We start from the raw sequence: 25,056 nt of genomic DNA on the forward strand, positions 1-25,056 counted from the left end.
AACACTGTGAATTGGGGATTTTGATCAGAGGTCTCCACTCATTACTGCTTTTCTCTTAAATCTGGGAAGTGCAGGCACCAATTCCTATGTGGTCTGTTGCCTAATCAAGGTGCTGAGCCTGGCTGAGATTACACAAGGTTTCTTTGACTTTTAATGTGAAAGGATAATTTGTTAAGATATTAATTTGTGTTTTTCTCTCAGCATTTTCCCCAATCCCCCAGATCCTCTATGTTTCTTTGCCTCTGGATAGGCAACCTCCTCTTCTGACATTTGTTTCCCAAAAGGCTGAAATCCTTGAGGAGATGACATTAGGAAGAAATGGAGAGAAGTGGATGATTTTGAGGAGTGAGAGACAGAAAGACAGAAAGTGGATTTTCTAAAGACTTGGAAGTATTTGGAGGTCAGCAGGCTCCACAGGGAGTGGGGACCTAAGGCTGAATGGGAAAGGTGGCAGAACTTGGGTGGGAGGTCGACTGCATGGTCACTGTTGTGGACTGAAAGTTTGTACCTCCCTCCCAAACCCACATGTTCAAGCCCTAACCCCCAGTGCGATGGTATTTGGAGGTAGAGCTTGGGAGCTGATCAGGTTTAGATGAGGTCATGAGAGTGAGGCCCCAAGATGAGACTGGTGTCCTTAGAAGAAGAAAGACCAGAGCCCGCCCTCTCTCTCTCTCTCTCTCTCTCTCTCTTTCATGTGAGGACACAGCAAGAAGGCAGCTATCTGTAAGCCAAGAGGAGGGTCCAAATCTTCCAAGCTTGATCTTGGAATTTTCAGCCTCCAGAACTCTGAGAAATAAATTTTTGTTCTTTACCTATCCGGTCTATGGTACTTTGTTATAGCAGCCCAAGATAAGACAGTCACCACCTAGCATTCTGATTTTGATCAGAGGTCAAAAATATTCACATGCCCAAGAAGTAGAAGAGCTTTTCAAAGGTCTAGCAAGGATAATATGAATATTAATAGTATTCAGGGTGGACTGAAGATGGGAAGTGCCACTCGTACTATTTTGTAAGTTCCCTGGAGTACTTCATAAGATTAGGGTGGGGTTAGGGCGGTTCCAGTGTGATTGAGATTGAGCTTTCTGTCAACCTGGTCATGGACCAAACTCATCCTAAATTAGATTTTTAAAAATAAAGTAAGGTAAATATTTCGTATATATGAGGGTGTAGATTCATATTTGCCATCATTAATTTTCCAATAACTCTCTCTCTCTCTCTCTCTCTTTATTTCTTGGCTGCTTTTTTAGATATATTGCTATCTCACTCCTGATACCTATGGTTTGATTTATATTTTTTATGCCTTATATTTTACATTTTTCACTTCTCCATATTTCTTCCTTACCCAGCCATTTTATTCTCCTCTTTTCTTGATGAGGAAGAATCTCCTCTCAGAAAATTCTGGGATGACCCAGTAGGACAAAAATAGAGGTAGGACATGGGGTAAAGGTGAGAGCCTGAGTGTGGCTCCATATAACTCAAAACAAACCATTCAATTACATTTGTTTCTACCTGAGACCCTTGACCCGTCTGTGCCCTCTTGGCTTGGGCTGGAATGTTGGAGCAGGAACTAGATGCGGGAGTGGGAATGCTTTGAACACTTAGTAGATCTGTGTTCTTTGCTGCTGGGCTGACAGCAAATAGCAGTATAAATACGTACAAAGTGCCTTGAACAAAGTCTTCCATAACTGCAATTATACTCCATGACTGGCACCATTCAATAGTGTTATGTCTTTGAGAAAAAAACAGGTGAAGGATGAACCTCAGTAATCATATATTCAGAGTGTTTAGGATTTAGGAAGGGCTTCCCAAGATGTCGTAGTATGTCCCATATAAAGAAGCCACCAGTAGATTCTTCAGATATCATTCCATCGTTGTCTGGCTGGAAGGTGTTGTGAAAGAGGAGCAACACCTGGTTGAGGGCTTCCCTGATTGGACATACATCCAGCTTCATATCAGGCCTTTTCGCATCCTGCTTCCCCAACCCCTAGGTCTTCCTGCAAGCGGCCCTGAGGATTTTCCTGGTGTTGCTCCCAAGCGACTGCAGGTGGGACCAAATAGTTAAAAGTTTTTGTACATGTACTATATGTTTTTAGAGTGATAAGCTCACAGTTCCTTAAAAGCCTTATTTTTTAAGATTTATTGCTAGGAACTTATTGTTGTTTTGGCAAATAATTTTTTTTTTTTGGTCTACGTTGGGTCTTCATTGCTGTGCGCAGGCACTCTCTAGTTGCGGAGAGCGGGGGCCACTCCTTGTTGAGGTGCACAGGCCTCTCATTGCAGTGGCCTCTCCCGTTGCAGAGCACAGGCTCTAGCCACGTGAGCTTCAGTAGTTGTGGCACGCAGGCTCAGCAGTCGTGGCCCACGGACTTAGTTGCTCCGTGGCATGTGGGATCTTCCCGGAACAGGGCTTGAACCCGTGTCCCCTGCATTGGCAGGCTGATTCTTAACCACTGCGCCACCAGGGAAGTCCTGGCAAATAATTTTTTTAATTACATTTTATACTGTTTATTACTAGTGTGTAAAAATGTTATTGACTTTCATCCTTTGTGCTATCAATGTTGTGAAATATTCCTGAGCATTTCTTTAAGGTGAAGATCTTTGCCAATGTCACTTTCTCTGGGACATCTTCATTTTTTTTTTTTTCATTACAACGACTTTCCTTATTTATGTCAATGCCTTCACCTTCACAAAGTTCCTCTGTTGTATGTCAAGAGTTTCTTGAATGGTGGCATTGTCAACATACCCACAGCTATTTCTTATATAACTCCATTCATAGTGATTCACATTTCCCTTCCAATGCTATCACTTTTCATTTCTTTGCTGCACTTTCATCTTTGGTGACCAATTCCCTCTTCTGAGTATTCATTTTTGTAAAATGTCATGTCATGTGGGTTGGGTTATCACTGAGAGACAAGAAGGCAGCACAACTACATACTTTGCTGTCTGTATTTGAACTTAGTAACAAGTGCAAAGTGACAAATTACAGACAGACTTTGAAAGTAGTGATGTGACTGGTCACTGATCATGATGCTCATCTGTTTTTTTACACTGATTTGATATATACCCTCTCCTGGGGAGAAAATGAAAACACTGATTTGAAAAGATACATGCACCCCATTGTTCATAGCATTATTATTTACAACAGCCAAGAAATGGAAGTAAACCGTGTCCATCAACAGATGAATGGATAAGAACATGTGTATACACACACACACACACACACACACACACACACACACAATGGAATATTACTCAGCCATAAAAATGAATGAAATTTTGCCATTTGCAAAAATATGGATAGACCTGGAGGATATTATGCTTAGGGAAACAAGTCAGATAAAGACAAATACTGTATGTTATCACTTATATGTGGGAATCTAAAAAAATGAAACTAGTGAATATAACAAAAAAGAAAGAGACTTACAGATATAGAGAACAAACTAGTGATTACTGTGGGTAGAGGGAAGGAGGAAGAGACAAGATGCGGTAGGGGATTAAGAGGTATAAACTATTATGTATACAATATATAAGCTACAAGGTTATATTTTATAGCACAGGGAATATAGCTAATATTTTATAATAACTATGAATGGAGTATAATCTATAAAAATTTTGAATCACTATGCTGTGCACCTGAAACTAATATAATATTGTAAGTTAACTATACCTCAATAAAAAATAAAATAAAAAATTGATTGTGCTTGTGTGCATGTGTAATCAAAAAATTCCATGTGGAGAGCATAAATGACAGAATTAAGGAGACATTTTCACTTTATACACTTCCTAAGTTTTCAGATGTACATTTTATTTTTCCTTTTAGAAAGAAGTTAAGACGCGATTTATAGAAAGCGATATATTTAAAGAACAACATATGTTGAAGTCTAAAGTTAATATGTTAACTTTACTCCCCTCTGAAAAAGGTCTTTGGAACACTTAGATTCCTGTCAACTCCCTGCCACCTTGCATGTCATTCTTGTCCCATGTTTTAGTTGTCTTTTTCTAATACCCTTAAATTAGACATTATTACTATTATTATTTTTTTGCAGACAGTGTTTTAGATTCAGCTATGTTTACCACTTTCTTTCCTCACCATTGCTCCTTGCATTTTCAGACCTTCCTTCTGATATAATTTTCCTTCTTTTTGAAGTACAGCTTTTATGTGTAACTTAAGTATAGATCCATTGGTGACAAACTCTCTAAGTGTCTACTTATCAAGAGAAATTTATTTTTCTCTCATTCGTGAAAGAAGGTTTTCTTGGCACACAATTTGAGATAGATATTTTCTCTAAGCTCTCGGAAATATTCTTCCTCTCCTGGTATTCATTGTTGAGTAGGAAGTCTGCTGTCAGTTTGTTTGTGATTTCTTGTTAGACTTCTCTCCGGCTGTTTTTATGATCTTTTGTTTGTTTTTGCTTTTCCACAGTGTGGTAAAGTAGATAATGGTGAATTCTGCAGTATCACGTGGTAAGAAACAGCTTTCACTGGGGGGACACTCACAAGCCAAGGATACCAAGCAAGAACCTGAGCGTCTCAATTCTTCCTCCACCGCATAGAGATCTACATCTCTGTGGGCTCTGTGGGGGTGAAGAGACACCCCCTTCATCCCCTCTCCTTTTTTTATTGAGCAAGCATGAGAATAATCTCAGTGGGGCAAACACAGATGACTTAGTTTCCAGGAAGTGATGATGCAGGTATCCGCTATTTAGAGAGAGTTTTCTGGGAAACTCAGCTGTCCAGCACCTTGGAGGTCTTGGGGTCAATAAGAAGTTGCAGCACCTTCTTTGGGGATTGGAGGTAGCTCCTGACCCAAACTAGTTTATTGTCCAGGCAACAAAGAGACTTCTGGAGTCTCAGAAGTCTCAGTCTCTGATGATTCAGTTACTGTAGCATAATTCCAGTTGCTAACCTCTGGTCTCCTACATATCTGACACAGGAAGAAAGAGAGAGCAGTTATTTGCCACTCACTCCCACCTTACAGCCCTTCAGTTTCGGGGTGGGATGTGTCTCTAAGTTCAATCAGTCAGGGTTTCTCATCCCCCCTGAGGAGCAAGGTACAATAGATTCCATGTCCTATTGTTGGAGTCCGACATTCTCAGGGAATCCAGGAGTTATTATTCTGACTCCAAGGGCGACATCTAGAGGCAGAGGCGAGTAGCTGCAGAGCTAGCTGAAGCCATTGGTATCTGTCTGAATCGTCCTTCCTTCCAGCCATCCTCTGTGGCCCTCTTTCCCTGGTAACCAGGGTTTCTGCCAGGGCAGAGTGGCCAAGGGCAGAGACTGCTCGCTTAATGCCCGACCCACTCTTGCCCATTTCGGACTGCGTTCTGGTTAGACTTGGCCCTCCACTGTAAAAGCCGTCAGCGCGGCAATGTGATGATCTCTCATGGTTTAGCAAAAAATCCACAAACTAAGTGCGGTAAGTGGAGTACTACCTGCCCCCTTACCCTCAGCATCAGCAACCCCAGGGGTCGCGGTGGGAGGGCATAGATGACCAAGCCCCACCCTCATCCTCCTCTAGTCCTAACAGTCCGAACCAGCAAGGTGATCCTCTGGCTCTGGACTGGCCCGGATTTGCAGGGCGGCCCTAGAGCTGGGTGGTGGGTGGTTGGGTAGAGGCGTGGGTTGGTCACCCTCACCTTCTTTGACTGGGAGGCTGTGCATTTGGATGGCAAGTTCAAAGGTCCTGATCCCTAGAGGGAATCAAATTTCCCATCCCCAGGGCCTTCTACCTCATTGTCTTCTTCAAGGCTTTCTTCCTTCTTTGCTGACCTTCTAGGAGGGCTTCTTTCCCTAAAAACTGCTCTATTTTTTTCTCTTTCCCATTTACCCAGCCCCAGGGCAACTTGTTTTTCTATCAAGTCTTCTGGCTTTCTTCCCTACCCTACAGCTGCAGCTGCCTGCAAATACCTGCCCAGAGCCAGAAACACACCATTCCTTGACAATCCAGCCACTCAAATGAGGGATTTTCCTAAATTGGCCTGCTGACTCCAGATGGTGCAGCCTCAGGCTCGGAGAATGTGCCTCGGCTTCCCGCATACTGTTCAAGAATGGGGAGGGCATGCCTGCTGCCTCCTATTTGGCCAGTGCAGCAATTTATCCTGCAGCAGCAGGCCCTAGGATTGGTAGATCTTCACCCTTGGAGACTCTGTCCGTAGGCGCTTTTCTCTAGAGAGGATGTTCATTTCCTTTTGCCCAGAATCAGGTGGCATTACTAGCTTGTGACTACCCACCCCTTTCCAGTCTCCCTGGTTTAATTCAGAAATCCTAAGTTTAGCTAATTGGAGCAAATTACTGGAAGGCAATTTGGTAAATAATCTGTAGATATTTTGACTGTGTTACTGATCCCCAAGGGGTCGGTGACCCCTCAATGGATTCTTTGCCTGGAGTCACAAATGCCAATCAAATGAAACCAGGTTCGGTATAGCACAGCAGTAACTTTATTCATTGATTAAGGAATGGTGAAGGGAGAGCTTGTGCTCTAAAAACACCTTCTCCTGGTACGGAAGGGAGTAAGGGAATTTTAAGGGAGGAAGATGTCATAAGGGCTCTAGGAAAGGGGTAGACATTTCCAGGAGCAGCTGGGGCATTTGCAGTCCTACATGCTTCTTTGCACACACTTCTTAAGGCCTAGCAGAGTACAGATCCCCCCGTTGAGCAGAAATGTTAGCATAGTAATGAAGCGTAGGTAACCTTTAGCCACACCTAGTTCTCCTTTGCGCAAGTACTTTCCTGTGGTCAAGTCAGAGCCAGTTCAGGGCGGTTGACCATGCCTATCTCTTAAAGCACAGCTGCAAAACATCTCTGTCAAATACCAGGTGCTTTTGTAACAAACACAGAAAAATCAAGGCAAGGATCAGCTCTCAGGGGCTGGTATGGGTGTCAACCTAATAATTCCAATTCTAGGATTTTAACATAGGGAAATATGTGAATGCATGTCAAGATGTATATACAAAGGTATTCATAACAATTTTTATAAAAGCAAAAATTGGGAAAATTTTAAGGTTCATTTGGTGATTGGCTAAATTATGGTGCACCCATCCAATTGAATTCTATGTAGCAGCTACATGTAGCTATTTAAATTTACAGTGCAGATCTTCAGTTATTGAAATGAAAAAAAAATCTTTGCAGCATCTTGTAAGGAAAAACGTAGTCTACAGAGCAGCATATATGATATGATACATGCTGTGTGTTTTTCATTTGACCTCCGGAGCATTTGGCACTGCTGATTATTCTCTTTTGTGAACCTTTCTTAGTTTCATGACATCTCTTTCCTCACTCCTAATTTTCCTGTGCTCTCTCTGGCTGCCTTCTCAATCTGTTAATCTGTTCTGTTTGCTCACTTCTGAATGTAGATAGTTTTTAGACATACATGTTCCCCTTCTTTAGTCTTATTTTATCCATGCTCCTTGAATGACTTCACTTAATACGTGAATTTAACTGCCATTTAGATGTTAATAACTCTCAAATCTGAGTGTTTAGCTCAAGTGGTTTTCTAAACTCCAGAACCATTGAGCCAACTGCGCATGACCATCTGGATGTCTTTCAGGATCCTCAAACTCTGCCTGCCCAGAACAGAACTCATCTTCTCTGTCCTCCCCAAACCCCTTCCCCCAGTATTTCTCACCTCAGTGATGGCCACTACCTGCATCCTGACAGGCATTGTTGTCTTTTCCCTCTCTTTAACCAAACAAACCTGTCAATTCTACCATCTGAATAGCTCTCTAATCTGTATTTCTCTTCATATCCTTTTCCTGATGTTGGATTATCTAACTTCATCACAGGATCACGGCACTAACAGAGTATGGTGTCCCAGGGAGCCCTCAGAAACTCTCACCTTGCCAGCCAAGACTCTTGGCTATTTGTCATTTAAGAATTCTACCCTCATCTGAGAAAAAGATGAACTTGATGAAAGGACACTAGAAGGCAAAGATCTGCCCTGCCCTGTTCCCAAGAAACAATTGATATGTTACTGCAAGGGTAAGATATTAAAATATTAGATGCTCTTCAAAACCTTATCTTTCTCAGCCATGGGAATTTTTACATACTTGTTACTTTGTAATATTTTTAGTAAATTTTTAGTAAAAAATAGAGGAAGCCCACCTTTCAGTGCTCCAAATTAAGAAAGGAAAAGTTGTACTCAGACATTCTCACTGTCAATCATCTCAGATATAAAAGAGAGAGGCACTTCATTTGAATACACCTGCCCCAACCCAGGGAATCAGTGACCAGATCAGGTCCAGAGTTTAACTGTAAACGGGCATCATTTTATCAGCTATTTCTGTGACAGGAGAGGCATTCATTAATAAAACTATGAGACAGTTCCAAGAGAGAAATCTCACCAGTAGAGAACTGAGAAACAAGTGTGTAGATAATACATGGTTATTATTTAAAGAAAATGTTAAAGAGAAATGAAAAAAAGCCTTTTTTAAATAAAGAACTCTTTGATTTCTGTCACAATGTTCTGAGTCTTTCAAACTAGGTAATTAATTTACATCCTGACAAGTAGGAGGAAGTCTCCCTTGATATTTGACCAATAATTTCTCTAAAATACCTGGAATTTTTTTTTTTGCGGTATGCGGGCCTCTCACTGTTGTGGCCTCTCCCGTTGCGGAGCATAGGCTCCGGACGCGCAGGCTCAGCGGCCATGGCTCACGGGCCCAGCCACTCCGCGGCACGTGGGATCTTCCCGGACCGGGGCATGAACCCGTGTCCCCTGCATCGGCAAGTGGACTCTCAACCACTGTGCCACCAGGGAAGCCCTGGAATTTTTTTTAAAAGGAAAATAAATTAGAAAAAATATTTGACATATCAAAAAAAGATTATATTCAACATAAGACAATATCAGAACATAACTGAATTTCCTTGCAAATATTTTTATGGTTTAATATAGCTTTTCTTTGAAGTACACAGGGGGAAACTTGAAAACATCACAACTTTTGCAAGATTTGAATCTTTATCTGACCCTGCTTCTGCCATTCCCTATTTAAATTTCACAAAAACTCTAAGCCAGTTTATTAAATCAGAGATTTAAAAGGTCTCTGTGTTTCCAATCTTGCCTGTTTAATGTTCTCAATACTGCTGCCACTGTGATCTTTCCAAGATGCAAAGATCCATGCTCAAAATCCTTCAATGGTTCCCTATAATCTTCAAGATTATGTCTAAACTCCATGTTATGGCATACATGACCTTTTATACCCAGGACACTCTTACCTCTTCAAATTATTTTTATATGCTCCCCTAGCCTTCCTCCTCCATTTCCTTCTCTCTACCTTGTACACAACACTCTGGCTCCGCTGAAACATCTGCGGCTTTTCTAATGCTCATGCTCTTTCTAACACTGGACCTTTACACGTTCTTCTAATCCAACTGGCTAACTCCTACTTATATTTCAGCATTTATATCATGTCATTTTCTCTAGGAAGCCTTCCATGATGTGCACTTTTGATGCTATGTCCTAATCACAGCATTTTTGTGTGAGTGGCCCAAGCCCCAATATCCACAGACCCATGCAGTGGGTTTTGTTACATGAAAGGGAACCCTGAGCTTGGAGAACCTGGATCTTTTATAATGAGTAGTAAACATGCCTGCACTTTACTCCTGAGAGAGGTATTATCTTTATCATACTGGACAGAAAGCTTGGCTGCCCCTTTGCTCCAGAGAGAGACACTATATCTTCCAAAGCTGTTTACTGGCTAAACATCCTGGAGGAGATAGTCCTGAAAAAAGGGCAGTCAGTGTCTTGCTCATAAGACATACAGAAATTTGAGAGACCCATGGAGGAGTGACTCCCAACAATATTTTGAAGATAGAGCCAAGATTTATGATGGATTTGTGAGGTATTAAGAAAAAAGAAAAATAAATATGATTTCAAAATTGTTGGCCTAAGCAACCAAAAACATGTAATGCCGATTTACTGAGATGGAACAACTATGGGAGCAGCAGGGAAAGATAAATGTGGTTTTGGTCAGGCTAATTAATCAACAAGATAATTACAGTCATAATGATATTTATTGGGTATTTTCCATGTGCTTGGCACTGTGTTAAACACATCACATGCATTTAATTGATGAATACTAGCTGAGCACCTTATACATGCTAGTCATTATTCTAGGAGCTGGAGATACCACCGTATTGAACAAGACAGCAATATCTCTGCCTTACATTGTGGTGCTTGCATTGTAATGAAGGACAGTCAGGCTGTTGGGGAAATTCAATATGAGTGGGGATCAACTCATCCTGGAGATACAGAGATGTCAACCTTGTAAGGTAGGTTTTATTTCCCCCCACTTTACAGATGAGAGGAAAAAAGGCTTAGAAAAGTAATATGCCTAAGGTCACAGTTAACAAGTGTTGGAGCCAAGTGCTAACTCAAGTCTGTTTAACTCTAGAGCCTATGCTTCATTATTTGCCTTGTGAATAAGAATGTAATCATGAATATCCACTAGTAAAAGTAAATATAATGTCTTTCCAGAAGTGTTAAATTAGCCTATCCAATAAATTTTCCTCAGAAATGCAATATTGAAAGTTTAATAAAAAGTAATGTAAAAATAACGGATCTGGCTATTGCAGTGGAAAAGTAACTGAATTGCTTTTTCAATTTAATATTGATTTAATTTCACACTGATATTGGATTTTCTTATATTTCATGACATAAATTACTTTTGAATATAGTTTCATTACATATCCTTATTACTTTCTTTCACCTTTGTGGCATAATTTTTCAAATTATGTCATTGAAATGAATTTGAGTAAATGTGAATTTCAAAATATTGGTCCTATTCAGTGGAACATTAAAAAAGACTTCTAATATATGTTAGTAGCTCTCAGAGAGTATGAAGCACTGAAAACTGTGGTCCTGTAATGAAAACCCAACACTTACAAAGAGGTACTTTTTGGCCATTTATCAAAGAAAAAGTTTTGTGAAATATATTCCCTGGGGCTATATACAGTGAAATTCTCAATAATGTGACAGGAACCATAAGACACATTATATTTTAGGCTAAATGTAATATAAAGAAGAGGGAAAAAATTGTGGAGAAGGGGTTATTACTAACACATTTATTCAACTACTCATTTATTCATTTTGTAAGTATTTATATTAATACTGTTATTTAATAAGATGGCATTTGTAGCACGCAGTAACCTAATTATTGTGTTGGCCAAAAAGATCGTCCGGTTTTTCCATAAGATGGCTCTACTTGAGCTTAGTTGTCTTTACCTTCATTCAAAACAATTTTCTTAGATTGTATTGTGACAGCTGTCATGTGACAGTGTGCATTTTGAAAAAACTTATCAAAATTGGTGAATTTTTGTGTAGCCATTTTAATATTGAAGATGGAAGAAAAAAGCAACATTTTCGGCATATTATGATTTATGATTTTAAGAAAGGTAAAAACGCAACTGAAACGCAAAAAAAAGAGTTGTGCAGTGTACGGAGAAGGAAGAGTTGTGCAGTGTACGGAGAAGGTGCTATGACTGATCGAATGTGTCAGAAGTGGTTTGCGAAGTTTCTTGCTGGAGATTTCTCGCTGGATGATGCTCCACGGTCTGGTAGACCACTTGAAGTTGAAGCCATCAAACTGAGACATTAATTGAGAACAATCAACGTTGTACCACGCGGGAGATAGCTGACGTACTCAAAGTATCCAAATGAAGCATTGAAAATCATTTGCACCAGCTTGGTTATTATGTTAATTGCTTTGATGTTTGGGTTCCACATAAGTTAAGCGAAAAAAACCCTCTTGACGGTATTTCTGCATGAGATTCTCTACTTAAAAGTGATGAAAACTTTTTTTTTTTTAAATTGTGATGGGCCATGAAAAGTAGATACTGTACAATAATGTGGAACGGGAGAGAATGTGGGGCAAGTTAAATGAACCACCACCAACCACACCAAAGGCCAGTCTTCCGAAGAAGGTGGTGTTGTGTATATGGCGAGATTGGAAGGGAGTTCTCTATTAAGAGGTCCTTCTGGAAAACCAAACAATTGAGCAAAGTACTGCTCCCAGTGTGACGAACTGAAAGCAGCACTTGAAAAAAAGCGTCCGGAATTAGTCAACAGAAAAAGCATAATCTTCCATCAGGATAACGCAAGACCACATGTTTCTTTGATGACCAGGCAAAAACTCTTATAGCTTTGCTGGGAAGTTCTGATTCATCCTCCATATTCACCAGACAATGGATTCGGATTTCCATTTATTTTGGTCTTTACAAAATTCTCTTAACTGAAAAACTTTCAATTCCCTGGAAGACTGTAAAAGGCACCTGGAACAGTTCTTTGCTCAAAAAGATAAGAAGTTTTGGGAAGGGACTTCCCTGGTGGCACAGTGGTTAGGAATCCACCTGCCAGTGCAGCGGACACAGGTTCGAGCCCTGGTCCAGGAAGATCCCACATGCTGTGGAGCAGCTAAGCCCGTGTGCCACAACTACTGAGCCTGCATGCCACGACTACTGAAGCCCGTGTACCTAGAGCCCGTGCTCCGCAACAAAGAGAAGCCACTGCAATGAGAAGCCTGTGAACCGCAATGAAGAGTAGCTCCCGCTCGCTGCAACTAGAAGCCCATGTGCAGCAATGAAGACCCAATGCAGCTAAAAATTAATTAATTAATTAATTTAAAGAAAAACGTTTTGGGAAGATGGAATTATGAAGTTGCCTGAAAAATGGCAGAAGGTAGTGGAACAAAACCATGAATACGTTGTTCAATAAAGTTCTTGGTGAAAATGAAAAATGTGTCTTTTTACTTAAAACCCAAAGGAACTTTTTGGCCAAATCAATACATCTTCACTGCCTGTCTTCCCTGCTAGATTCCAATTTTCACAAGGATGGGTACAATGTCTCTTTTGGTCACACTTCATTCCTCCAGAACTCTGGGGATAGGTCCTCAATAAATGCTAGACTAATGAATGAAGGAATTAATAAATGAATCTGGGTATTTTCATCCAATTGGTGCCTGAAAAACCATAGGCACGAATATTCATAATACAAGGTTGAAAGTTTTAGGGGCTATAACAAGTGTAAATGATAAATCCTGTGAGACTTGAGAGATTAGAAAATTTTGTTGAGAAAATTGGGGGAGTTTCATAGCATTGGGGCTTGCACTTAAGATAGGCAGATGTGTTAGATTTGGTTTCCTAGAAGACGCAGCCTAAGTCAATGATGAAAGTGCTTTCAGATGGAAGGTTCAAACCAAGGGCAGAAAGGGTGAGTTAAAAGGAAAATGAGATGAGAGAACATACGTGAGCTTGGATTTTAAAAATAACTAGTTGAGTTCCACTCTACTATCTAGACTGTAAAATTATGGAAAGAGCATAATATATGGAAAGACCCTAACAACAAAAAAAGCAGGATAAACTAAAAAAATAATTTTTCTGTAACCCATCAGAGAGCTAAGATCACAGGGAAACCAAGTACCCTGGCAACAGGAAAGACAGGCTCCTCCAAGGAGAGATGGGATGGGAGCCCTGACTCACCTGTGGCAAAATAGGAGGTGGGGGTAAGATAGGTGTCATACAAGCAGGCAAAAACATTCAGCTAAAATTTTAAATAATTTGTTAAAGGCTGACTGTGACTAACGTAGAGCCACAGACACAAGGGGAGTTCACACTCACTCACAGGCTCATCTCCACAGACCCCTACTGGATGCCCACCAGGAAGATGGGGGGCAGAGCAGAGAAAGCCTCCCTTGGAGGTGCAACCTACAGGAAAGGAAGTGGCCACCTCTCCTTTGGAAAATGAACTTTGAGAAATGTTGGGCATTAGGAACTGAAAAAAAGCACTGCCTGGACCCTTGTTCTGTATAAAACAAAAGTTTTAAGCCTTTGGAAGAAAGGCAGCAAACCCTGTCACCTTCACGGTGCATGTGAAAAGCTAAAACTACAGCTGGAGAAGAATGAAAGGAAAACCCCTCTACTCCTAGAAATGGAGCAGGAAATACTCTCCCACACAAGATCCCCCAAAGACACACCGCAGAGTTTAGCTGCTATGGGGAGGAGGACAGGTTTATTGAGAAAAAAACCACTCCTGAGGTTCATGGCCCGCCTAAGCCTGAAGCAGAAATGGACAACAGAGGATACTCCACCATCCTCCAGGCAGACAAGCAAGTACCAAGTCACAAAAAGCAGCATTCTGTCTCTGGAGCAGAGGCAAGGATGTGTAGAGAGACCAACTCGGAATTGCAGGTGCACAGGAAGGAGCTGCAGATCTCTGTGGGGCCTCTTTTATAAGAGCACTAATCCCAAAATGCGGGCTCCACCCTCATGTCCTAAGCATCTCCCAAAGGCTCCACCTCCTAACACCATCACATTGGGCATTTGGATTTCAACACATGAATTTGGTGATGGGATGTGGGCAGGGGGACACAAACATTCAGACCATAGAACTAAATTTATTAGCATAAAGTTTGTCGATAGTATTTTCTTTGTAATTTTAGCTGTATACTTATTTATGAAAACTTTCCCACTTATTATTAATTTGTACCTCTGGTATGTTAACTTTTTTCAAAACCAAAATTTTGGCTTTATTGATTCTCCCTATTTGATATTTGTTGCCTATTTAATAAGTTTTGTTTTTATCTTTATTTCTCCTTCTTCCTACACTTTTTGTTTATTCTTAAGTCTTACTACTTAAGTTGAATTCAGCATTAATTTCCAGCTTTTAAGGCTCCATTTCCTTCTTAGTACAGCTTTCACTGCGTTCTACAAGTTTTGACATGTGCTATTTTTGTTATCACTCAGTATTAAATATTTTAAAAAATATGATATTTCTTCTTTAACTTGAGTTATTTAAAAGCATGTTTTTGAATTCTCAAACCTATGAATTTTTTATCTTTTAAGTACTGATATCTATTTTGATTGCTGACATCTATATTGAGAAATATGATTTTTATGATACCAATCCTTTAAAATTTGTTTAGACTTGTTTTATACCCTTGTACATGGTGGTCAACTTAAGTAAATGTTCTGCATGTGCTTAGAAAGATGTCTATGTGGTAAATCAAGCCTGTTAATTATGTTTTTTTTCAAATCTCCTATATCCTTACAATTTTTGTCTTCTTAACCTAACAGTAATTTACAGAGACTCTGTTGAAATCCCCTGCTGTAGTAGTGGATTTGTCAACTCTTCCTTCAATTTCCACCATTTTTTGCATTTTATATTTTGGTGTAATTTTAATAGAGCTGTTCCATAATTTTGATGCAATAAAAAAGTTATTATACTTCAGAGTATACCGTATTATGGCCCTCACTTTTGATGAAAGGGAGAAGTATCCATTTTAAACACGTAATATCCCTGGGTTGTTTCCAAACATGATTACTATGGAAACTAATCAATACGAGTACAGTAGTCCGTCAGAATTCATGGGATTAGTTCCACAGATGCTCAAGTCTCTTATATAAAATGGCGTGGTATTTGCATATAACCGATTCACATCCTCCCATATATTTTGAATTACCTCTAGATTACTTATAATATCTAATACAATGTAAACGCTGTGTAAATAGCTGCCAGAGACTGGAAAATTCAAGTTTTGCTTTTTGGAAATTTCTGAATTTTTTTTTTTTTTTTTGCAGTACGCGGGCCTCTCACTGCCGTGGCCTCGCGGAGCACAGGCTCCGGACGCGCAGGCGCAGCGGCCATGGCTCACGGGCACAGCCGCTCTGCGGCATATGGGATCCTCCCGGACCGGGGCACGAACCCGTGTCCGCTGCATTGGCAGGCGGACTCTCAACCACTGTGGCACCAGGGAAGCCCTTTTTTTTTTTTTTTTTTTTTGAATATTTTCAATCTGAGCTTGGTTGAATACACGGATGTGGAACCTGCAGATCCAGAGGGCCGAATGTACTAATCACTGGAGTACATATAAATTTTTATCCTAGCAAAAAGATCAGAATGAACTCTCATATAATAGGTAGGGTTAGTTTTCTTTTGCTGCTGTAACAAATCACCACACACTTAGTCGCTTAAAACAACACAAACTTATTTTCTTACAGTTCTGGAGGTCGGAAGTCTGAAATGAGTCTCACTCATTTCGAGGTTTCAGCAGGGCTGCATTCCTTTCTGCAAGCTCTGGGGAAGAATCCATTTCTTTCCCTTTTCCAGCTTCTAGAGGCTGCCTGCATTCCTTGGCTCCTGTCCCCATTCCTCTCACTTCTAAGCCAGCAAGGTCAGACCAAGTCTCACACTGCCATCTCTCTGGTTCTTCTGCCTCTCTCTTTGACTAGTAATGATGCCTGTAATTGCACTGGGCCCACCTAGATAAGTACTGTCTAATCTCCCCATCTCAGAGTCAGCTGATAACCTCCTCCCATCTGTAGCCTAATCCCCCTTTGCCATGTAATCTAACATATTCACAGGTCCTGGAATTAGGTCGTGGCTATCTTTGGGAAGACATTATTCTGCCTATCCCAGGTGGTAAATGGAGGGAGCAGGAAAGGTGGACATCATGCTTAGATTGAATTAGAGTTAAGGTTAGAGAAGGTACATAAAATAACACAGCAATCTGCCCAAGTATGACATTGCTTTCAGATCTACTCCATGTTTTCTCCTAATATGAATATGTGAACATAGGTAATTATTATTTAATCAGTATTTATATGTTATTAAAATATGTTTACTTTAGAAAAAAGTCAATATTTGGTTTATTTTCAGATAATACCCTAAACAATGTCCTCATCCACCTGGGGGGACTTTCACAAATGGCTAACATGGTACTGAGGATACATTATCCAATTTCTAAAGACCATGCTGGTCCTTCACATTCAAACTTCCTTAAGAGTAAATGTCCAAAAGACCTAAAGTTAACTTCATTTCAGAGTAAATTGCCTGGATTTTAACCCAATTTTATTTATTTATATGCTTATTTATTTTTTGCACAACAACCATTTCATTCTTTCTTTTGGGTTTAGGGTAGTCTTCAAAGTAGCTAAAACTACAATAATCAGACTGCTGAATAAGGGTGGGATGCCATATTTAAAGACACAGAAAACAATCATCATTGCAACTAAAACTAGAACTTTTGGGGTTTTTTTAGTGTTTTAATTTTTCAGTAGTTTTTCCTTAGTAATTCATTTCATTAACCAAATGTGGTTAAACACGTACTCTGTATCAGAGCTCGTGCTAGTCATTTGGGATAAGTGAAGTCATTCATTAATTCAATAAATATTTATTGAGCGCCTACTATGCACCAGGAACTTTTTTTGATAGAGCTCCTCACAGGCCTTACATTTTAGTGTGAGAGACTGACAATAACAAGTAAAATATGTAGATGACAAGTACTGTGAATAAGTATTGTGAATCAAAATAAAGAAAAAAAGGGGAATGGGGGACAGCACAGACTTAAGTGGTCAAAGAAGGCTCCTTTAGTAAGGTGACATTTGAGCAGAGATTAAAGGAGATCAGGAGTGAGCCATGCGAATTAAAATTGAGAAAAGGATTTCAGGAGGAATAGCAAGAGCAGAGTCACAAGAAGCTGGAGCATGCCCAGCATAGTCCAGAGAATGCAAGGAGGCCAGTGTGGCTGAAAGAGAGCAAGCTTAAGGAGGAGAAGCAAAACATGAGGTGAGCAAAGTAAAGGGTGAGGTGGGGAGCAGGTTTTATGGGGTCTTGTACATTGTGAGGATCTGGCTGGCAGGGGAAATGAGAAGGATTTGAGCAGGGGGATGAACCGGAATTATTTTCATAGAATTAGATTAATTTGCTATAATAAAATCTTCTTGAAATTTTCCATCTATATTTGGGTTTACCGCTAGTTTATCTGATGCCATGACTAAGTTCCACAACATTATTAAAGATTTTCTTTCTGTTTGATTACTTTTTAAACAATTTATATTTTATTAGTCCTGGAATGCCAGTACATCACAATGTAAACCAGACTTTCAAAATGGCATTGAAAAACAATTAACTTGAAAGCCCATTTTATCACCGAGTATTTTAGGATTAAAGCTTCTATGTTTGTTTAGTAAACAAATCATTAAGTTAAAAACTACAGAATAAGTAACCAAAGATTACAGAGGTATTGTTAAAAAAATTAAAAATAAAGATAATAAAGTTAGCTTCATTAGGTTACTTTTTTTGGTTCATAAACACTTATAAACAAGTTATTTGAGCTTTGTTATAAAAAATAAATTTTCCTGTTGTTTCATGTTATTTGCTTAATGTTTTAACTTTAAAAGATTAAAATTATGGTTAAAGACCCTTTTAACACATAAAAACTATACTTTTTGCTCCTTATGTTTCATATTGATAGACTTGGCAATTTTCAGGACTCTTTAAAACATCCCTCGTGCATAACTATTGGTCATGCATGGCTTGTGATGTGTTCACTTTTTCTTTTCTATAGGAAACCGTTCCCACATTATTTTCTCATACTCCTTAAACTAGCGCTATATGTATTACCCAAATTTTTGGTTTATAAAACTAATTCCGATAAGTGGAAAACCTAGTGAAACAATCTACTTGTGATTGTAGGTTCTCCTGATTTTTTCCATCAACTAAAACTTGAGTTCTAATACAACTGGCCCCAAACTACAGCTATTAAATATGCTGTAAAGGATTTCAGTGAGCTTTTTACTATTGGGATATTTTTTGAAGACACATTCTTTCTGTGGAAAAAATAATTTACAGTACTTGAGCACCAACTTTCATCTACTACTATTACATTTTTTAAAGGATTATTTGCAGGTTTAATGTGTAACAAACATGTATTCTCTGTGTGTAATCTTATCCAGAGGACTGGCTCAACTACCTATGTGGTGATAACTTCTGTATCTCCTTCTCTAGGCCACTCTCTTTGGGAGCTTCAGATTCTATTTCCACTGGACCTATCTGGTTATCCTGTAGACACTTCAAATTTAATGTGAGAAACTCACTTTGGTCCTAAAGATAAAACTAAATCCTGTATAGATATCACCAAATCTATAAGCCTGCTCCTATTTTTGATTTTATTACTGGCAAAGACGAAAATCAGCTAAATCAGAAACCTAAACGTTACTCTCAAAGACTTCCCCCTCCATCTCATTTAAGCAGCCACTGATTTCTATTAAATGTACTTCTAAATCTCTCTCAGATTCAGCTTCTTCCCAGTATGATGTAGTAGAGAGATTTAGGACTTTGGAGTGAAGCAAACCTAGGTTCAAGTATACACTACTTGTAAGATAAATTTCAGCTACTTTTTCCATTTGCAAATCTATTATACTGCGAAGTTTAAATGGGCTAATGTATCTATCACAGTGCCTGCCACATTATGTTTAATAAACCTTAATTGCCATTCCCTGTCACCTTGTTTCCCACTGTTTTAGTTTAGGACATTATCATTTATTGTTTAGAACTTTGCAATAGTTTTTTTTAACAAGTCAAATTGATTCTATTTTCCATGCTGTAGCCAAAAGGAACTTCCTAAAAGTCATGTCTTGTCATTTGCTTCTTTGCCTAAAATTCTTCATTGGCTCCCTGCAGCCTATATAAGGTCCAATCCTCTTAGCATAACATACACTTGCCCCAGCCTGACCTCCTGCAACTCTAGGTTTATTCTTAAAAATTACTTGCCAGTCCCTGGCATATGATTGCCTACTTGTCCCTTTTATGTCTTTAGCTTGTCTTTTTGTTCTCCCCCGTTGCGGAGCATCGGCAGGCGGACTCTCAACCACTGCGCCACCAGGGAAGCCCTGAACCCTTATTCTTAAGTCTCAGCATCCCAGTTCCCTCCTCTGAGAAACTTCCCTACACCTGTCCAGGCAGTAAGGCACTTCCTCTCAGGTCAATAATTACTTACTGACTGCTTATTAGGTATGTACCAGCCAGTATAGTATACACTGAAAGTGGAGCTGTGAAGAAGACAAGGTTTCCTGCCCTCACAAAGCAGCTAGAGACAGAGACTAACATTTAGATAATTTACTTATAATTTTGTTGAATATTATAAAAATACAGTGTTATGGGAATGTATAACCCCGTCTTGAGAGGGTGGTCAAGGGCTAGCTTCCCTTAGGAAGAAACACTAAAAGATTTGATGGATGGTGCCATTGTACCCTTTATAATTCTTTCTTAAAGTACTTAGGCAATTGCAGTTGAATTGCTTTCAATATATGATTTTGACTAGCGGATAAGTTATAGGAGACCACGATTACCAAAAGATCCTTTTGGCTATCACAAATACAAGATTCTGATTCTGATATCCATGACTTAAATCTATGTACATCAGGCACTAAGTATATAATCTTTTATCCCTAGCAATAACCCAGCTATTATTATTTCTCTTTTATAGATAAAGAAGTTAAAGTTCAAAATGAACGTTTCAATGATTCTTCCAAGGTCTCTCTGTTGAGTCAATGGCCCCAACCCAGCAGCTTCAGGATCCCAAACCCTCTTTTCACCATACATTTCTGTCTACTCCTATATCTGTTTATTTCCAGAATCTTCTAGCGTCTGGTTTCTAGCTCGCGTTCCGCGAACAAATAAACGGAAAGCCTTGTGCTAAAGGTAGCATTATTTTTCACTCTTGTTGCCCTCAGAAACTGACACTAGAACTTCCTCCCATTAGGAGGGAGAGGCATTTCCAGATCTGTTTTCAGGCTTGGAGTAAGACTAGTAATTCCAAGTTGTTTATTCGACTCCATCAGTCTTTTTTTTGCACCGGACGCCAATTTTCCACACCCTCCTCAGGAAAAAAACCCGCAGCTTTTGTGAATATTGCTTATCTGAGCCCGCTTTCCTCAGGTCCCTGTAAGGAGGCGGGCCTCGGCTCCACGACCGCCTCCCCCTCCTGGGTGGGGCTACACGACAAAGCTCCGCAGCACTTACGGTTTCTAAATTTGGGGCCTTTAGGCGGGAAAGCCGAACCCACAGGTTCTCGACTTAGTGGAGCCCACAAGGCCCCCTTAGCCCCTTCAAGCGCTTTCTCTGTTCGCCCATCCCTGCATCCCCCTCTCGACCTTTGGGTGGCAAAGGCCGCAGCCCAAGACGCCCAACCCCACAAAGCGGGCTCCAGAAACCCCTCTACGGCGCTCAGAACCCTACCGCTTCAGGCTGTGGAAGACTAGGGCGGGTCCGTCGCTCCTCTTGCGCGCTGACGTCACGCGGACGCACGGCCACGCTGGCTCCTCCCACAAGCCCGAGAGTCCCGTTTCCGGCGAGAGCGCGGAGACCCGAGCGTGGGTGAGGCTGCGGCTGTGAACGCGGAGCGGGCCGCGGGCTGCTCTGTAATTTGGTAACCGCCAGCATGCCTCACCTGGAAAACACGGTGCTTTGTCGCGAGTCCCAAGTGTCCACCTTGCAGTCCCTGTTTGGAGAGGTATTGTAGTCCAGCTATCTTTTCTCTTCCAAATCCCGGAGGCAAACAATTCCGTGGTCTTGCGACATGTTCCAATTTTTAAATTTTCGTTCTGACTGAGGGGCTGTAGACTGTCTTTTGCGTTGAGGTAGGGGGTGTTATAGGTCTCTCCCACTCCTCACCCAAAGTAATTTGTGAGCGGTCTCTTAAACTGCACGGGAAGGACCGGCCTGCACTAGGGCTCGTTGGCCCAGGACGTGATATTTTACGCATGCCACGGTTTTGAGAGGGTGTTAGTCCAGAGTAGCTACTCGAAGTTGCTTCTTACCCCAGCTGAACAGGATTTTATACAACAGATGTGATTGCCCAGTGTTACTTATTCAAAAGTGAGTCCCCACGTTTCAGTGAGGTAGTTAGTGTAAGTTCTGTGTGGATGGGTAGTTGTCAAGACCTGTAAGGGCCAACGCGGTGCTTCAGGTTTAAAACTTAAGCGGCTTTTCCAGCGTTGTTAAAGCACAGAAGAGGTCTAGTCTAGGCTTCTTGACTAGCAGTTCAGGTGATGCCTAAGGGAAGAGGTTAAATGTTTCCTCTGGATGAACACTGCTGCGGAGTCCTTTACATAGGAGGTAGCATTCATCAATTCCATACTTAATCTGTTTTTGATTATATTCTGGTGGCCTTTAGTGAGCCTTTTGCTTCAGACTCATTAATTAGACTTGGAATTGATCACACTTGGATCTCATCTGTAAGGAGAGTAAATGAGAGTTTAGGGTCACACTCACGTTCTTCCCTCACACCTCTGGTTTGCTTTCATAAGTACTGCTTTCATCCAACTACCTGGGTGGCAGTCTGGGGTGGCCTGTGAAGTATTAGTAGAAAAGTACCACCCTCCTTCTAAAGGGGCACATTAGTTAGGGAACTAAGGTCAGGGACTGCACCCTCAGTCAGTATTCTAGTTATGATGCTTTTTTTTTTAATACCAGTTTTTTTTTTAAGGCATTGGGTCTTTTTTTTTTAACTTTATTTATTTATTTTTGACTGCGTTGGGTCTTCGTTGCCGTGCGCGGGCTTTCTCTCGTTGCGGCGAGCGGCGGCTACTCTTTGTTGCCGTGAGGTGCTTCTCATTGCGGTGGCTTGTCTTGTTGCAGAGCAGGGGCTCTAGGTGCGTGGGCTTCAGTAGCTGTGGCACGAGGGCTCTAGAGCGCAGGCTCAGTAGTTGTGGCACACGGGCCAGTTAGTTGCTCCGCAGCATGTGGGATCTTTCTGGACCAGGGCTTGAACCCGTGTCCCCTGCATTGGCAGGCGGATTCTAAACCACTGCACCACCAGGGAAGCCCAGTTATAATGCTTTTAATTGTAGTTATCAATATTATCACTGAAACATTTTCTTAGTTGTACCTTATGCATTCCTTCCCTGGAGTAGACAAACCCAGATCACTACAAACAGAAGTGGTCCTCCTGAAAATGAATGTTGGCAAATAAAGATGAGTGATATCAATTTGGTGTAAATCACAGGAAGAAGTCATATTTAACAATTTTAATAGCGCTTTTCTGTAAGGTGCTGTGCATGTAGGAGATGCAAAGATCTATAAAAAACTGGTTCATATTTCTTAGCAGATTCATATATGTATTCAGCAAATAAATATTTAGTAAGCACCTTCTCTGTTCCAGGCACTGTGCCCGATCCTGGCTTATTACAGTTTATGTTAGGTTTATGAAGGTGAAAGGTTAAATAACAGTGCAAGAGTTCAGTACAGTTCTAGTTAACAGTAGAAAAGATGATGTAAGGTGGAATATTATTAAGCACCAAATAGTGGATGCAGGTAAGTGTGGTGGGATTCCAGGAAAGGAGAGTTTTAGTGTAGCTTGGAAAAGTGTCCTGAAGGATATCTTGTGCTTCTCTTTCAAGGTGAAATATAGTATTGTATTAGCAGAGATGCTCAGCAAGCATGCGTTTAATTCTTGTTACAGAATTTTTGAGCTAGTTAATTTACAAGAGAGTTATGTATAAACTTAAGAAAAGAATCTGTATGAAACATCCATTTTTAATCTGTTGGGCTGCTCTTGCCATGGGCATTTGCCATTAGAAAGTATTTTCCTGTATAAATCTGAGTTCCTGATTTGTCTTGCTAAAAGGAAATTTGTAACTTGGTGGCTAGAATGTAATAAATGTTTGTGACTACAGTTGGCCTTTGAACAATGTGGGAATTGGGGGTGCTGACCCCCTGTGGAGTTGAAAATCAGTGTGTAACTTTTGACTCACCCCAAACTTAACTGCTAATAACCTTACCAATAAATAGTCAATTAACACATATTTTGTATGTTATATATATTATATTCTGTATTCTTACAATAAAGTAAGCTAGAGGAAACGAAATGTTACTAAGAAAATCATAAGGAAGAGAACTAATTTATAGTACTATACTGTATTTATCAATACTGTTAGTTTACCTTGTTTATAAGATGAATCGTCTGTCAATATCTACATCAATATTGTCTTAATAATACAAAACACTGGGCTTGTTATACATATTACTAACTAGACATTAAAAATGAAAAGATAATGTGAAAAAGAAATTCATATCTATTTACAGGTATAATGATTCATACGTTGATAACAAAGAAGCAGCGATATAATTGCTTTATGGTAGCCTTCTGTTATGGATAGAATTCCTTCATGGTAGCCTACCTATATACTAATGAATGAACCCTTATAAAGTTTCATGGCATACAGTATTCCAGTCATATTCATAATACAGTATTGTAAACACATGGTTACATTTTTTTGAAAAATCACTTACCTGTGATGATAGGCTAATACACAGTTTCTCCAATTATAGGAAGGAAGGAGGGGTAGGAAGAAGGGAGGAAGGGAGAGGGAGAGAAAGAGGGGAGAGGCTGGGAGGCACAGACATACCATATGGTATGTATGGTAATGTAATCCTTTGGGAGCAAGTTATAAAACAGAAAACTAACACATTATTAATTTTATATTAAATATCATTCACCGTATGCCTTTGTAAGGATATACTATTATCTACATATATTTTACGCTTCATGGCATACTTAATTTTTCCTATGTGTTTAGGCAATGTGGTTCATCTGTGAGTTTTTTCAAATTGTTGCAAATCTCCAGAATTGTTTCGAATATGTTTATTGAAAAAAATCCGTGTATAGATGAACTCAAGCAGTTCAAAACCTGTGTTGTTCAAGCGTCAACTGTACTGTTGTAGTGGTAGATGATGATCATAGAGACTCTACTTTTTCACGGAAATTGCATCATCCAATTTTCTTATAATTATTTTTTAAGTGTATGTGAATTCCTCCAAAGCAGGTTTTATCTCTAACTGATTTTTGTACTCTTTAGTGCATCATGGTTTTCAGCATTTAGCAGCTGTCTAATTAGTGTTCATTGAATGAATGAAACATATTTGTAGTATTGACCAGACCAATATAGGGGTGTTTGACAATTTTTACTTTCCTCTAGGCTGCTGACTCATAATGTACTTCAGGCGAATCTTGGGAATATGTATTTTGAAATATATGCTGTGTAGATTTGATCATTGAAAACAATGATGAAATGTACACATTTAGGCCAAGGTAAATGTAAGCGTAATTCAGAATTATCCTGTAAGTTTTCCTTAGAACAGAGGACTCTTGAAATTCTTTCTAGTCCTGTGTTTACATATGCTTAGTTTAAAAGCTTTAGAATGTAGACTGAAGTTGCAGCCTGTGGACTTAGATTCTATAAAAAAGGGTTAAGAAAAAAATGAAGTATGGTCAAAATCATTCTTGA

The 25,056-nt window shown here is 40.0% G+C and overlaps 1 protein-coding gene across 3 annotated transcripts in view; it reads left to right on the forward strand.

Moving 5' to 3' along the window:
- Nucleotides 1–21,132: 21,132 nt before the first annotated feature.
- ORC5 (origin recognition complex subunit 5) overlaps nucleotides 21,133–25,056 on the forward strand; it is a 105,611-nt gene continuing 101,687 nt past the window's right edge. For all 3 annotated transcript variants that reach the window (XR_009520594.1, XM_060020287.1, XM_060020288.1), the window contains exon 1: nucleotides 21,133–21,281. Coding sequence is in view for 2 of the 3 variants with exons in the window: in XM_060020287.1 (XP_059876270.1) it covers nucleotides 21,210–21,281 (72 nt within the window). In the remaining variant the exon portion in view is untranslated. The remainder of the gene's footprint in view (nucleotides 21,282–25,056) is intronic.

Source organism: Delphinus delphis, chromosome 9 (assembly GCF_949987515.2).
Source record: "Delphinus delphis chromosome 9, mDelDel1.2, whole genome shotgun sequence".
Lineage (NCBI taxonomy): Eukaryota > Metazoa > Chordata > Mammalia > Artiodactyla > Delphinidae > Delphinus > Delphinus delphis.